This window comes from Bos javanicus, chromosome 19 (assembly GCF_032452875.1).
Source record: "Bos javanicus breed banteng chromosome 19, ARS-OSU_banteng_1.0, whole genome shotgun sequence".
NCBI classification, from domain to species: Eukaryota; Metazoa; Chordata; class Mammalia; order Artiodactyla; family Bovidae; genus Bos; species Bos javanicus.
The window spans coordinates 64,643,348-64,660,041 of NC_083886.1; the positions used below are offsets into that span (position 1 = coordinate 64,643,348).

The window sequence follows — 16,694 nt, forward strand, 5'->3', positions numbered from 1 at the left end:
GGCCGGGAGCGCGGCGGCGGCGGCGGCGGCGGCGCGGAGGGCGCGGGGCGGAGGCGCTGGCCGCGCGGGGAGGGCGGGCCGAGAGGGAGGAGCCCCGGTCGCCGCCGCCAGCCCGCCCGGCGGCCCGCGCAGCCCGCACTCGCCGCCGCGCCTCTGAGTTTGAGCCCCGGCGCGGCCGGAGCGCGCGGCGCGGCGCCGCCCCCCGGGCCTCGGCCCCCAGCCCCGGCGCCCCCGGCGCGGCGCGCAGAGGGAGCAGGGCGGGCGGGCGCGGCGGGCCGGGCCGGCGGGCGGCGGGCTATGAGGCGCCCACCATGGTGCGATGCGACCGCGGGCTGCAGACGCTGCTGACCACGGCCGGAGCCTTCGCCGCCTTCTCGCTCATGGCCATCGCCATCGGCACGGACTACTGGCTCTACTCCAGCGCGCACATCTGCAACGGCACCAACCTGACCATGGACGACGGGCCCCCGCCCCGCCGCACCCGCGGCGACCTCACCCACTCGGGGCTGTGGCGCGTGTGCTGCATCGAAGGTACGGCCGGCCCGGCCCCCCCACCCCGCGCGCGCGCCCAGACACACGCGCGCACACACACACACCCGGCTCCGGGCGCCGGCCAGGAACGGGTGGGCGCGGCACTGGCTCCGCGCGAGACACAAAGGAGCCAGAGCGAGCGGGCGGGTCCCGTCGCGGCCACGGGGGACCCCCCAAACACACGGATCCCACAAACTCTCCACTGGCACACGCACACCCCCTCGCACATTGACACAATGAAACACACAGAAACTCACGCGCGCGCGCGCAGCCCGAGACCAGAGCGATCCCGAGGAGCGGCGCCGGGGCCCCCAGGGGAGGTGGAGGCTGGCGAGGGGGCGGGAGGAGGCTGAGGCTGGGGGGAGCGGACGCGAGAGGAGGGGAGGGAGGAGGGGGAGAGGTTGCTTGGCAACCGGTGTCTGTGCGATTGCTATGGGAACTGGCCATCCTGGGGCGGGGCCGGCCGGGGGCGGGGAGCGCGAGGGCCGCTCCGAGATCGCTCCGGGCCCTGCCGAGGGGTGGGAGTGGGGGCTGGGCGCCGAGGGGGTCTGGGAGACCCGGGTCGCCCAAGCCTGATGTCTGCCGAGACTTTGCTCCGCCACGTACTCTTCCCGGGGCCGCTGGCCACTCCTGCCCGCTCGGTGGGGAGGCGAGTGGATGGGGAGCGTCACCAAGTCCCCCCGAGCAGGTCCCGAGGCCGGGGTCTGCAATTACCCGCGGACCAGGGGCGGCCTGGAGGGGCGTGGCCGCCGGGCGGGGCAGGAGGGACGCGACGCTGCGCCCCCAGGTGCGCGGCGGGCAAGCTAGTAGGTGTTGTGAGGATGGATGCCTCCGGGGGCCGGGACTGGGTGCCCCCGGGCAGTGGGGACCGCTCGCTCCGGGGGACCCCGCCAATGGCGCCGTGCGCCGGAGCTGAGCGCCTCCCGCCGGCCCTGCTGCGGAGCTTGCACTAACAGGTGGCCGTCGGGCGGCGGGGTCCCAGCCGGGTTGTGGACGGTCCCCGCTCGTTCTGGGCTTTCAGGTCGGAAAAGGGGTGAGGAGCTGGGGGAGGGTTCCTCCCCACGATCCTCGAACAGTCTCCTCTTTCTTCCTGGTAACCTTCCCGTGTGTTCGCTCCGCCCTCGGGGGGTCGGGAAGTTCGCCTTCAGCCCGACCTCTGGCTGCGGCCCCAGCCCCTCAGCCCCGGCGCAGAGTCCGGCGTGGCTGGGTCTTCGTGGAGGAGCGCGGAGCTCGGGAAGAAGTGGCCCTTCTTCTGGCTTTGGGGTCGTGGTCACGGAGGCCGTGTAGAGAAGGGTGGCCAGGTGAGGCGGCCTTGCACCTCCGCATCCTGCCTGTTCTCGCCTGGAATCCCGCCCCCCTCTCCCTCTTCCTCTGCCCCGCACAGCCTCCCCACCACACACATCCCCTCCCAGCCCAGGCTGCTTTGCCCTTTGAGCCTGAAGCTTATTGCCAGGGCCGAGTGGAGTCTTCTGAGAGCAGGAATGTGCAATCAATAGTTTGGGAAACAGCCCCGGAAAAGCCCCAGAAGGCTCTGTGGGCTCACGATGACACCCCCTCTTTTCTTTTGAAAAACATCATTCCTGGGGTGTAGTTGCTCAGATCGCGAACACCTACTCCTCTCATCTGGAGGACGCACCCACGTCACTCCCCGCCGCAGCACCTGAGTTAGACACAGAAGGAGGCTGCCGGCCCCGATCTCTAACTCACAGGCTCTGCTGGGCACTGGGTATGTATATGATCCTGTTAAGCCATCCCCCTGTCGTCACCCACACCCACGCATTGACCCCAGGCCTTCCAGTTTTCCTGTCAAAAACTGGAACTCGCTTCTCCACACCGGCAAGCCTGGCCTCTGCAGACTGGCTCGCATGCCTCCTTTATTAATTTCTCATCCTAATTAGGATTGATGCTGCACTTAGCATCTTGCCAGCTGCCTCGAGCCGTTTGCACTCGATGTTCATCAAGAGAGCCCCAAGCTGATCTGGGCAGCTGGCTCCACTGGCAGAGGGAGGGTGGGGTGTTGCCATCTGGGGGACTTTACTGAAAGAGTGGGGCTGCCTCTGTTACCACCAGGAGCTCAGGGGTTCTGGGGGCCAAACCAGCCCACCCCCAAGGGCCAGGACATCCTTGGACCCACCCAGGGCTGGGAGGGCTGGTTCAGGATTCCTCAGTGTGCTCAAATCATCCTGACAGTCCATCAGCCCGGGCGAAAACTGACAGCTTATCTTCTAAAAGCACTTCGTAGAGTCCAACAGCCTCCACCTCCTATGACCCCCAACACCCTGCCAGCAAGCATTCAGGCTGAGACCCCGCTGGCACTCCCTGGAGATGTGGTCTCCTCAATATTGGCTTGTTTGGGTACAGGGCATTATTTCCACCTGCTTTCTAGCAAAGTTCTCCAAAGCGTTACATGGGGGAAATGAAAAGCTCAAAGCTCTAAGCTGAAATTGAAGAATGGCTGCAGCAGGTAGCTAATAAAGCACCAGTTGTGACTGTGGGGCTCTGAAGGGTTTGCTGACATCTCCCAAGCAGCAGGTCAGCGTCCTGGTTGTTTCCCAGGGCTGGTGTTGTGGGCAGGAGAGCCCGGCCCTCAGTTCCTCAGGCGTCCTTGCCGTCTGGCAGGACCGTGTGCAGAACACCTACTCCCACCTCACCACGTGGACATCCCCTCTTCCGCCCCCAAAGCCCAGGCTCCCCACGGCCCCGTGTTAGGCAAGCGTCGCAGTCCTCTCGTGCACGTTGTGCGTGTTACCGCACAGCACACTCGGCACAGCCGTGAGGGTGCTGTCTGCAGGGAGGAGCAGGTGCACCGAGAGGCGCCAGGTAGGAGCCTTTGTCTCACTGCAGAGCTCTTCCTACCATGTCATCCTGCCCTTCTCCAAACTTCTTCTGGGTTCCCATTAAAAATAGAACCAAGCACCTTCCAGGTGGCACAGTGGTAAAGAATCTGCCTGCCATTGCAGGAGTCATAGGAGACGAGGTTCAATCCCTGGGTCGGGAAGATCCCCTGGAGAAGGAAATGGCAACCCACTCCAGTATTCTCGCCTGGGAGATGCCATGGACAGAGGCGTCTGGTGGCTACAGTCCATGGGGTTGCAGAGAGTCAGACATGACTGAGCACACATGTACACGTGACTACCTAGCGGAGGAGCCCAGCTCTGAGACTGGCTTGTGGCAGCATGAAAGCATTTGGAAGTGAAAATGTTCAACTGACACACACACTGTGTAACACACACACTGTCCCTTCTCTCTCTTCCCACCACGTTGGGGACCAGCCTGCTCCCCCCCAGCCAGCCACCCACTCCCTCTGTCCCCTAGACCTCCGCCCCCTTCCTTCTTTGTGTCTTAGCTCTCAGCCCAGCGCTGGGGATGTGGGAAAGGAGTAACAAGTCTTTGTGGGCTTTTCCATAAAGCTACCACCACCCCACATTTGTTCAGTCTCTAGTGCATCCTGGAATCAGATGAGGTGTAGAAGAGAAACAAGCATTCCGGAGTGTGTGCGATGAGCTTGGGACGGGGTGGGGGGCCTCCTGTAGATGCAGGAAGAGAAGAGGAGACTCTGGTCTCCGAGTGCAGCAGCTCGTGTTGGCAAAGCACCTGCGACCACGCTGAGCTGCTGGATGCTGGAGGGACCCAGTCACTGTGGTGCCGTCAAGGGAGCTCCGGGCCCAGAATAAAGGTCCTGGCAGAGTTCAGCGCCCCCGTGTCTGCCAGGTTCCTGTAGAAGGACTGCCCCCAGCACGCCCACAGCACATCTCCAGAGCGCAGCCTGTGTGCCGGGGTTGTCCATGCCTGCTTCATGTCAGCTTGTCCCAGGCGCCTGCTGGGGAGGTGGGGAGACCCTGGACCCTGCAACCTTCCCACCCCACCTCAGGCAGCACCTCTCACACCAGGGACCCAGACCTCACTCACCATGCACACTGAGGAAGAGAAGGTGTCAGTACTGCCCCAGGGCAGGGGAGGGGGAGGCCAGCCAGGGAGGACCACCCAGTGACAACCACCCAGGCCCCGCCACCCAGGCCCCCTTCCCCAGGGACGCGCTTCTTGCGTCTGGAACCCTCTCTCGGCGGGTCAGCAGGAAGCCCTGCCTTACACCACGCTCCTGACACGGATCCGCTCAGGGAGGTTTGGATCTGAATACCGTCCTTCGCCCACCCTGCTCCAGGCTTGTCCTGTCTGTTTTGCGTCTGTCTTCTCTTGCACTGACTCATGGGCAGCCTGTCCAGTCAGTAGCAGGGGTGTGGGCAGAGAACAGACCTCCGCACAGCGCCCAGCTCACCAGCTGGACCCCTGGCCCCTCCTGGCCCCCCCAGGTTTGCTCGTAGCAGTCATCACACCAGCCTCCAGGACCTGACATGAGTCTGTGTAACTGCCAGCAACTCTGCAGTGTAAGTCTTCAGGATCTGCCTTTGACAGTGGGGGCGGAAGTGAGGGTTAAGATGGCCCCAGCCCCTGGGTGTCGGGGTGCCTGCCCACGTCTGGATGCGATTGGAGCTGAACAGGTGGGCCCAACTTTCTACCTGCCGGGGGAACCCTGTGCTTGAACCACACAGACGGGGCTGGGGTGGGGGCTGTCTGAGTCAGCTCGGCTGCCGTCACAGAGTGTGGTCAGCAGAACGGCTCAAACTGCAGACAGTGCTTCTTGCAGCTCTGGAGGCTGAAGCCCAAGACCAAGGTGCTGGGAAGCTCGGTGCCCGGTGAGAGCCGCTTCCTGCCTCGCGAGCGGCCACCCCCTCCCGTGTCCTCAGGACGGGGAGAGCTCTCTGCTCTGCTCCCTTATCCTGAGGACACCGACGCCCTCATGGGGACCCCACCCTCATGACCTCACGCGTCAGCTCACCGCCCAGAGCCCCACCACCGAGTACCCTGGGGGCAGAGCGCCAGCGTGGGTCTGGGGAGGACACAGCCTGCAACCGTGTTCTTCCTTCTCTCCCTGCTCTGTAGCTGGTTGTTCTTGTTCAGTCCTGTCTGACTCTTTGCGCCCCCGTGGACTGCAACACACCAGGCTTCCCTGTCTTTCACCATCTCCCGGAGCTTGCTCAAGCCCATGTCCATTGAGTCGGTGACGCCATCCAACCATGTCACCCTCCGTCACCCCCTCCACCCCTGCCCTCAGTCTTTGCCAGCACTGGGGGCTTTTCCAGCGAGTCGTTTCCTCCCGCCAGGTGCCTGCTGTCTAGTCACCCGGGTGGGCCCTGGCAGCCCTTCTCATGTCTGCCTCCCCTTCACGCCCTGCTCCATCTCTCATCCTCCTCTGTCCTTCACTCCTTTCTCTTTTCTTATAAGAAAAGCCCAGCTGGAGCCGGCTGACTTAGAGAAGAGGAGCTGGGGTTCCTGGTGAACCCCGGCCTGACTTAACGGTCTCACTGCAGACCTGGCTTTGGAGGTGCTCCCTGGCAGGGGCTTCAGAAAGGTTCAAGAGGAAATTAAGCACCCTTTAAAATGAATCTCCAGTGTCCATCCGGATGGCCAGGACTCTGGGGACTTCGAGGACATAGTAACAGAAGCCCAGAGTAGGAAGCAACCTCAGGTCATCAGATCCAGGGCGTCAGAGAGCCTGGCAGCCTCTGTCTCCTCATCGGGAAGTGGCTGATCTGGAACATTCCTCCCACCTTTGACCTTCTGCCACTCAAGTCCCAGAGAGCCCCACCCACAGCCTGCAGGCTCTGCGTGGCCTCGATGTGAGCCCGCAGGAAGCTGGTTCTCCAGGTGGAAAGGCTCTGAGACAACTTAGTTCAGTGGCTCTCGGCATACATAGGCTTCCCTGGCAGCTCAGATGGTAAAGAAGCTACCGGTGGTGCGGGAGACCCAGGTTCGATCCCTGGGTCGGGAGGATGCCCTGGAGAAGGGCACGGCAGCCCACTCCAGTACTCGTGCCTGGAGAACCCCATGGACAGGGGAGCCTGGCGGGCTATAGTCCGTGGGGTCACAAAGAGTCGGACACGACTGAGCGACTGACACTTGCACTTTCACCTACAAGGGTGTGTCCCCGGCCTGCCCGGCACACCTGTGTCCATGCCTTCGTCCACTCACGCCGCCCCTGCTCATGGAGCAGCTGCTCTGTCAGCGTGTGGGAGCCGCCGTTCTAAAGAGGCAGCTGACACTTCCAGGGACCGACGACTGCTTGATGTAAACAGAGTGTGTCCGGGCCCGAGTGCTGGAGGAGGCCGGGGAGGGTGGCCTCTGGTTGGGGGGATGGGAAGGAGCTGTCCGAGAAGGGCTGGAGGAAGCGCTTCCAGGAGGAGACGGGCGAGGCCGAGGCAGGAAGGAGCCTGGGGGATGGAGGGGCCTGAGGACCCCTGAGCCGCTTGTTCTTCACTGTGAGGCCTTGTGAGTGTGGATGGTTCAGCAGCATCTCTGGCTTGACTGACTGGAAGCCACTTACCAAGCCACCCACCAAGCTGTGACAACCAAACTGTGTGCAGACTTTGCCAGACGTCTCCTGGGCGACGGGGAGAGGAGCAAGCAGAACTGCCCCCGTGGAGACCTCTGCTCGAAGGGAGGAGTCATTTAGGTTCAGGCAGGAGCATACCTGATGCCCGGCACCTGATAGGAACTCCACTATTTCTCTCTTCTTCAAGAAAACATGTGGAGCGTCAGTCGGGGGCAGATAGCATCTCTGCTGGGGTCAGCCTGGAGTCCGCTTTAGGTGATGGGAGGCGTGAATGGTACCTGGCCCCATTCCCTTTGATGAGTGATGAATTGCAGGTGGGCCAGTCACCTGCCTGGGGGTGTGGCTGGTGTGGCCAGCTCCCTCCACTCTGCAAGCAAAGGAGAGCGAGGCTGGAGAGGGCAGGGGCCTTGCTCAAGGTCACACAGCTCATTAGTGACGGGGCCGGAGCAGAAGCAGGTGGGAGCTGCCTGGTCAGGGCTCCGTCTGCCCAGCTTCCCCCAGGGGCCAGCGCCTGCCTGGGTACCCAGCAGGGTGAAGGAACCCCACTCCCTCTGGGCCTTTCTCTGCCGACCTGCTCCTTGGCATCTTGAAGGCCCTTGAGGAGTCAGAATGGGGCTGGGGTGCACATGGAGCCCCTCATGGAGCTCCAGGGTCTTTGCAGAGCAGACAGCGTGTGTGTGCTCAGCCGTGTCCGACTCTTTGCGACCCCATGACTGTAGGCCCCCAGTCTCCTCTGTCCATGGGATTCTCCAGGAAAGAAGACTGGAGTGGGTTGCCATTTCCTCCTCCAGGGGATCTTCCCGCCCCAGGGATCGAACCCACATCTCCTGCGTCTCGCAGGCAGATTCTTTACCACTGCACCACCTTGCCTTCCCTTATTTCCTCAAACTTGGGAGTTTTCCCCAGAAAAAATAAGTCACCCAGCCTTTTCAGCTGAGCTGAGTGGGGCCCCAGGTTGGCTCACTGGCCTCCAGGGTCTAGGAATGAAAGAAGCTGAGCATCCCTGGGATGTTCAGGCCCGTGTTTCATGCCCTCAGAGGCAGAACCACACTGAATGGCTTCTGTGAACCGTGAAATCAGAACCCAAGGGCCCTCAATTAAGAGCCGAAATAGGGTCTAGCACCAAGGCCGCACCCAGGGGTGATGGCAGGCACCCAGGCCACGTGTCCCCCTCCTGTTTCCTGGCGGGCACCAAGGCTGCAGCCGGGAACTCCAGTATCATGGGGAAGGGGCTGGACAGAGGAGGACAGGGGGCTGGCTATGGAAACATCAGGGCGGGCGTTGGCAGACCTGTGCCCAGGCCTAGTGCTGCCGCCAACGTCTGGACAGGCTTGTGCGTCCTAACCCTGACCTCCTGGAGCCGCTGAGGGCTTGGCTGTCAGGTTGGCAAGCAATACCTTCTTTCCCTCCATCCCCCCTCCCCCTCCCCCTCCCTCTCCCTCCTCCCGTCCTCCTCCTCCTCCCCTCCCTCCTCCTCCCCTCCCTCCTCCTCCCCTCCCTCTATCCCCTCTTCATCCCCCCTCCCCTCCCCTCTCCCCTCCCTCCTCTCTACCTCTGTCTCCCTCTTTCCTCCCCCCTCCCTCCATCTTTTCTTCCTCTTCTTCCTTCCATCCTCCCGTGTCCTCCCCTCCACTCCCCTGGGTTGTGTGACTCTCCAATGAGAGGTCACTTGGGGACTGCTCTGCTCCACGGAGGCCCTGCAGAGGGTCCAGGATTTCAGGCTCATTTTCTTGGAAACACTTGGCTTGGCCTTTTTTCACCCTGACACTCAGCGAGGACCGGCATGCTGGTGGCAGCCTCGCCCTCGGACACGCTCCTGCGTGTTCCCACCTCCAGAGTCAGCCGGCCCCTCTCCCACCCACTCAGTCACTGGTTCTCAGGAAGCACTGGTGACCTGCTGTGTGCTCAGCCCAGGGCCGCCACCGTAGGGATGAGGTCAGACCCCTTCCCTGCCACATCCCCACCGGGTTCCTTACAGCCCCCAGCTGGCTCCCAGCCTCTGTCATTTCTTGTCTGGGTTCCCCAAGGAGAGTCCTGACCAGCCTGCCTGTCCCCGCGTGAGCCCTTCTCCACACGCAGCCAGGAAGACCTTGTAAGAATATAAACCAGATCACATCACCCCCAGCTCGATGGCCATCAATGGGACGATGTCAGGCTCGTTTCCCAATCTGTAAAGCCCCAGACACCTAACAGCTCCCACCAGGGGCTTCACCGTCAGGAAGACTCAGGGCAGGTGATCTCTGAACCAAGTCCGTGTAATGCTTAATAGGAAGGCTGGGGCGTGGGGAGGGAGTCAGAGAGAGCTGCGTTTGAACCCTGCTCTGCTTCAGCTCTGTGACCTAGGGCAAGTTGCTTGGCTTCCCTGAGCCTCCATTTTCTCATCTGTAAAATGGAGTTACAGCAGTCAACACCCCCAGGCAGTGGAGCCATTCCCTAAGACACAGAAGCAAGGAGGACTGCCCTGGGGTGGGGGACAGGAGGCTTCTGGTGGGCCGGTCAGAGGGCTTCCGATCCCGACACCGGGCAGGGGGGGCGGGACCAGGGGGCGGGGCATCCGCCATCCATTACCGAGGGATGCTGGCAGGGGCTTCCCTGTGACAGGGTGTCAGGCCATGACTGCTGACCCACCACCTCCGGTTCTGCAGTGGGACAGAGAGCAGTGGGATCTTTGTATTTTCTGAGCCAAAGTTCTAGATAAAATAGCAGAGCACAGACTTTCTCATGTGGTTTTATATGCGTGAGGCAGTATACGAAGTGTTCTTGGATCCTGAAATGCTGGCACTCTTAGATTCGGGCAGGCAGAGATGGTGGAGTAGGAGGGGGCACAACCCAGAACATTTTACATCAAGACTGGCCTGGAAAGACCCCAGGCCCCAGTAACAGGTCATCACCAGTGGAACATTCTTGATCATTTTTGAAAAGGAGAACCCACATTTTCACTTTGCACTGGATGCCCCCTCCACCCCCCAGATTACTGGTGGGAGAAGGCGGGGCAGGGGAGATGGGCTCTGAGGCTTCAGGGAGGTGGTGGCTGGCCTGCAGGGCAGGGGAGGCTGGAGCCGCTGCTCCTGTTCTCCCCTGGCCCCACGAATGCAGGGCCGGGTGCTTCCTCAGAGAGTGAAGCGTGCACCCTGGGCCGTCACGGGGCCCCTGCTGAGGCCTGGCCTTGTGCTGGGCTCAGTGAGTACCGCACATCCGGGAGCTTGCTGTCTGGTTCTGGGGACCCGCAGGAGGAGAGGACGCGGCGAGGACAGAGCCTCAGAACACACCCAACGGCAGGGCCTCCTCCTGTGCTTCTGCAAAGGCCTGTCTCAGGGTTGTCAGGAGGATAGATGGGAAACACACAGGGCTCTGCACACACCTGCCTCACAGTAGATTTGAGATTTCTAGCGGCTGAGTGGCTCCTTGGAGGATGTGCTGGTGGACGTGAGGTGCGGGGCCCAGAGTGAGTCAGAGTTTGAGTTCAGCTCTGCCTCCCACTGGCGGCGAGCCCTGCGACCAGTCATTGCCTTCTCTCTGAGCCTCAGTTGCTTTCTCTGTAAAATGGGTACATTAACAACACCTACTGGGCAGATCTGCTGGCAGGAGCTGAGTGGAGACATTGGTGCTTGGGTGTGGCCCAATGCCCAGACACCGCCCTGCACAAGGAGCTATGGGGGGGCCCGTGAGGGTGGGTCTGGAGGCGGGAGCCCGGCTCACCTCCAGCCCCCAGACCACACCGCAAGCTGGGAGGAGACCGTGGCTCCCCAAAGACTCCCTGGGGACATCTCAGGACACCCAGGCTTCCTTCCAAGGGCCGGGCAGTCCAGCCAAGGCCGTGTCACCAGCTCGTCTGGCTGTGCAGTGGGAGGGGGACACCTCACACTTGCTTCCGGACGATAACAAGCTCACATTGAGGGCTGGCTCCCCGGGGCGAGCGTGCCGTCCCCGCTCTCATCCGAGCCCTCACCCGAGACATTCTCTCGCTTCAGCAGTTTGGCATGTCATACAAAGGGGCTCTGATTTTTCCTGATGTCCAACTCGTCTTGCATGAAAAATAGCTTTTGTTATCTTTCTGCCCACGGATTCCTGCATGTGAGTCGAGGCCAGATGCCTGGGGCTGGAGCGTCCCCACAGGCTTAACCATTTGGAGGGCCTTCCCTCTCCCACCTTGGCGGCCCCTTGTCACCCGCGGCCATGGCCCTGGCAGTCTACTTCTCGGGGCGTTGCCTGCTGGCCCTGGCCTGCCCCCCCACTGGCAGCGCCCCTCCCACTCGGTGTCGCTCTCCTGTGTGGCCCCACGTCCTTGTTTGGGTTCTTCACCCCCCCATCACCCCGTCCTCCAAACCCGCTCCTCGGTTCCTGCCCGTCTCCCAGCCCATCCTCCCCCACCCCCACCCGGCTCCCTTTCTTTCTTTCTAACTTGTATTTCTAATTATTTCTCCCTTTCCCTCTCTTGTCTGCCATATTTAAAGCTTACAAGCCCTCTCCCTCTTCCTGTTCGAGGCAGTCTTTTGAAAGTTCTTGAGACATTTACTAGATAAAAATGTATTCTTTTAACTCTGTGATTATTAGGAGGGTTATAAAACATGAGGAGAACTCTATTAAATAGCGAATTGAGTGAGTCAAAAACCCACAGATAGGAAGCCTCTAAAGGTCATCTGTACAAATAGATGTGAATGAGGCTCTTGCTGTTCTATGAGGTCTGAAAAGAATCTTGGGGAAAAATTCACCAGAATTTTTTTTTAACGATGGTCACCGAAACTCTGAGTGGTTTGTCTTATCTCCTGTCTTTTTCCGATTTTCTACCATGTTGGGGGTGCGGATACATAAACATGACACAATTTTGCGAAGCCCCAGGCCAGCCTGCAGCCCCGGGCAGGTGGACGCCCCGTGTGCCCCTCGGCACCCGGGGTGTCTGCTTCCTTTCTTTGGAAGCGCATCCAGGAACAGCCCCAGGCACCCTGCCCAGTCACCTCGCGTCAGTGTTTTATTTCCGGTGACCCCTGACTTATAACCAAATCGATTCCTGGATGAAAGCCTTTCAAAGCCATCTACCATCAAATCTTTATTTCCTATAAGCACAATTTGCACACTGGGTTTCCATTCCTAGAAATCCACCTCACATAATAAAAGTGCCCAAAGTGACCGCAACAGTAAGTGAAAGGCAAGTAAACCCAGATAGATGCTCGTACAAACTTTTATTGCATATGTAAATCCAAGTGCTTAATATAAAAGCTCCACCATGATACCTTCCTTTGGAGGCACTTTCCTGCCTGAGCCAGACTGGCCAAGGTTTCTTTAAATATGAATCCAGTGAAGTTTGAACAGAAGATGCTTTTTGTTTTTTCCTGAAAAATCACCCCATGGCAAGTTTAGGCATGCTTCGTTGCACAAAAAAAAAAAAAAACAAAACTCAAATGCTTTAAAATAAAGAATTCTGTCTCAACATTTTTCCATTGCCGATTCCATTAGTGTAAATTCTTTAGAAAAGGTCTTTCCCTGGGAGATCTTGTGAGGAAGGCAGAGTCCACTGTGACCTGCGCCACCTCCATCCCCCCCCGACCCCGGTCTTTATGCCAGCGCAGCCGCCAACCCACCAAATGCCAGTCAATGCTGGGGTATCAGCTTCCAGGGGTCCCTGTTGCCAAGTTAATGATCCTCACTGCTCATTAATAGGAGGAGATGGTGACACACTCCAATATTCTTACATGCAGGACCCCGTGGACAGAAGACCCCCACAGCTACAGTCCACGGGATCTCAAAGAGTTGGGCACGGAACACACACACTGCTCATTAATGCGGCTTTTAGCCATTAGCAGCCATCGTGGTTAGGATAAAAGTGCCAGTGGACATTAGGCAGAGAGTGAGGTGCATGTCCAGCCATCTGTGGCCGAGATGGCCAGTACTTGAGCTAGTTATTTTTCAAATCTCATCAGCATCTCTGGGCCTTTCACGGTGATGCCTGTTCCTCCTTGTTCAGTCTTTCCTGGAGCTGAAAACAAAGCCCTCACCTTCAACCTTAAAAGCCCTCATCCTCTCCAAAGGCACGTGTAGGCCCGCCTTCTATCTCCCCATCCCTGGAGGATGGGGAAGGAAATCCACCTGGTTTTCTTGTGTCTTTAAATGGGGTGCTCTCTCTAGCTCATTTCTGGCTGTCAATCAACAAGTCTTTGGAATGTGACCAGTGCAGAGTGCTCTGGGAGGTGCTGGGGCCCAAAGACATGGAGGAGACCCTCCTCTTCTAAGAAGTAGAATGCTGAGACACCCACGAGCAGGAAGGTGGCCAGGCCAGCCCTGCTCAGTCCTAACAGCGCACTTGTGCCCCCCACCCTCCCTGCGTATCCACCCCACACCCTCCAGCTCACTTCTCTGTGTAAGAGCCAAAGCACGAATACTTTTAAAGCAAGAGCAGATGCCTCCTGAGCACTCACGGTGCCCCAAGGGTGCTGTGCATCATCGCAAGAGCTCTCCATGTGTTAGCTCAGCCTTGTAACTGCCACGGTTTCATTCAATTAATTGTCAAACAGTCATAGCTTGAGCTGTTACTTACACGGCCTTTATTGCGTGCCGGAAACTGTCCCACGCACTGGACGGGCAGATGGTAGATGGACAGACTGGTGTGGTCAGTCCTCGGCACCCAGAGGTGCCCTACTGTCCCTGCTTCCACTGTGCACTGAGGAGACTGAGGAGCAGAGAGGTTAGGCAGCTGCCCCGAGGCCACCGAGCTGGCAAGTGTGGGCATCAGGATTCAGGCCCCGCATCTGGCCCCAGGTTCCTCTCCTCATCACTGAGCTGTGACCTCCGAACCTCTCTTATGCGCGGGTGCCTCGCATAGTCCATTTCGTCCATGCAGCCGCACTCAGGTAATGCCCCCGTGGGCAGCAGCGAGGCCGAGGCGGGCTTCCCCACCAGGACGCGGCCAGCGCTTGGTGTCCGGCTCTGCCCCCGCTCATCCCCAGCTTCTTCTCCAGCCTGGAGCTCACAGCCCTATGACTGCTGCACGTGGGGAGAGCTGTGGGGAGCTCGGGGTCTTGTAAAGACCTCAGACCTGCTACAGGGCCTCTGGGACACAGGGCCTATGCTGACGCTGCTGGGGCCGGGGAGTGAGAGATGGGGTGTGAAGGCGAAGTGAGACCGTCCCCCCAGTGCAGCCCATGGGTGCCGGCTGCTGGCTGTGGGCCAGGCTGGCACGGCGGGCTTCTCGGAAGAGGTGGGGACGGCATCGTGACAGAATGGAGCACGATGCCGGGCCCTGGGTCTGACTCACACAGCCCGGAAAGGAACGATTCAGCTGTCAGACTGAGGGCGGCTCTTAAGATGGGGTGCTCTCCTCAAAGAAGGTGGAAATTGTTCTGCTCAAGACAGCTCCCCGGCGGAGGCAGTAACGTGCACTTCAAACCCCGGAACCCACGTCCGCGGTGGGGGCCAGCCCGCGTTCACACCCAGATTGCGATGGTTGGCGTTCACATGGTGACTCCTGGCTCACAGAAGGCAGATGGAGAAGCAGAGTCTGACCCTGTCTGCCTCCATTCACGTCAAGTTCACGTGCAGGCAGAACTCACCCCGGGCGGGGCAAGTCGGCGTGTGGTCCCTTTGTGGAGCCTCGGCGGGTGGACGTGGTCTGCACCTCGGTCTGGAGGTGGTCACACAGGTGTGGACATATGCCCGTCAGGCTGTGCTCTTCGGGCTCCTCTCTGTGTGTATCCTCAGTAAACACTGAAAGCAGATGGCACGGGTCTGGGGTGGCAGGGACCCTCAGGCCCTTGCCTGCTGCACCTGCCCCCATCGCGCCCCCCTTCTTGTTCAGCCAGCAAACACTTGCTGGGAATGTGTGTGCTGACGATGCTAAGTTCCAAGGATATGAGCATTCATTCATTCATTCGGCTGTTATTTTGGTGCCTGCCCTTGTGGGAATCTGCTCAACCTGCTAAGTGAAAACACCTTCCTGTTTCCGTGAGTTCCAAGCTCAGAGACGCACAGGGTGCCAGGTCCTCCCACTGTTCTGCCTGAGGCAGAGCCTCTCCCGGGACCCTCACAAGGCCCAGGGACCTCCTCGCTCTCGGCCAGGCCACTGTGCCTCTGAGAGGCTGTTTCATCTCTGCCTGGGGGGCTCTGCCCTGGGGGCTCTGTGGAGGGGGCTCATGCCACCAGCCCTTGTTCTGCCCATCTGCCCCCCAACGCTCCACCGGTATGTTTTCAAGTTTCTATTCAAATCCAGCAAATGTTCATTGAGAATTTTAAAACCAGCCCCCCAGACTGAATCATAGGCACACAGAGATTCATTTATTTATTCATTCAACAAACATTTATCGAGGGCCTGCCATTAACCAGGCAGCCTTCGAGGTAATGGGGAAACTTTCACAGCAGTGAATAAATAAAACAGACAACTCATGCAGTGTTTATATGGTCACAGGGGGGACACATAGTCATCAAGAAAAACCCGGAGCGTCAGGGTGAAGGCTGTGATGACACTGGCTTCGGGAGGCCTGGAAGAGGCCAGAAGGCCAGTCTTGTGGAGGCCTTGGAGAGACCAAGTCAGGCAGAGGAAATAGCAGGTGTCACAGCCCCTCGAGAGTCTGTCCAGGTCCTGACTGGCTGAGCGGGGAGCGGAAGATGAGGGTCAGAGAGGGGACTGTGGCCACCAGTGAGGACTTGGCCCTCTGCTCTGTGGGAGGAGCCCTGGGCAGCTTGGAGCTTTCATCAGAGTCCCAAAGGGTCCCTCTGGCTACCGCATTGAAGACGGTGGAGCCTGCCCTCTGGCGGCTCCTAAGTGGACGGGGCTCTTCTGGGATCCTTCAGTTCAGTTCAGTTCAGTTCAGTCAGTCAGTCGTGTCTGGACTGCAACACGCCAGGCCTCGCTGTCCATCACCAACTCCCGGAGCTTACTCAAACTCATGTCCGTTGAGTTGGTGATGCCATCGAACCATCTCATCCTCTGTCGCCCCCTTCTCCTCCCACCTTCAGTCCTTCCCAGCATCAGGGTCTTTTCCAATGAGTCCAATGAGTCAGTTCTTCACATCAGGTAACCAAGGTATTGGAGTTTCAGCTTCAGCATCAGTCTTTCCAATGAATATTCAGGACTGATTTCCCTTAGGTTTGACTGGCTGGATCTCCTTGCAGTCCAAGGGACTCTCAAAAGTCTTCTCCAACACCACAGTTCAAAAGTATCAATTCTTCGGTGTTCAGCTTTCTTTATAGTCCAACTCTCACATCCATACATGACCACTGGAAAAACCATAGCTTTGACTAGACGGATCTTTGTTGGCAAAGTAATGTCTCTGCTTTTTAACATGCTGTCTAGGTTGGTCATACCTTTCCTTCCAAGGAGTAAGCGTCTTTTAATTTCATGGCTGCAGTCACCATCCATAGTAGTTTTAGAGCCCAAAAAAATAAAGTCTGACACTGTTTCCACTGTTTCTCCATCTATTTCCCATGAAGTGATGGGACCAGATGCCATGATCTTAGTTTTCTGAATATGGAGCTTTAAGCCAACTTTTTCACTCTCTTTCACTTTCATCAAGAGGCTCTTTAGTTCTTCTTCGCTTTCTGCCATAAGAGTGGTGTCATCTACATATCTGAGGTTATTGCTATTTCTCCCAGCAATCTTGATTCTAGCTTGTGCTTCATCCAGCCCAGTGTTTCTCATTATGTACTCTGCATATAAGTTAAATAAGCAGGGTGACAATATACAGCCTTGATGTGCTCCTTTCTCGATTTGGAACCAGTCTGTTGTTCCATTTCAGTTCTAACTGTTGCTTCCTGACCTGCATACAAATTTCTCAGGAGGCAG

At 58.8% G+C, this 16,694-nt stretch overlaps 1 protein-coding gene across 1 annotated transcript in view; it reads left to right on the top strand.

The window, feature by feature from the left end:
• The first annotated feature begins 284 nt into the window (after positions 1–284).
• Positions 285–16,694, top strand: part of CACNG4 (calcium voltage-gated channel auxiliary subunit gamma 4) — a 51,176-nt gene continuing 34,766 nt past the window's right edge. The window contains exon 1 of the mRNA XM_061393066.1: positions 285–531. Within this exon, the coding sequence (XP_061249050.1) occupies positions 312–531 (220 nt within the window). The 5' untranslated portion in view covers positions 285–311. The remainder of the gene's footprint in view (positions 532–16,694) is intronic.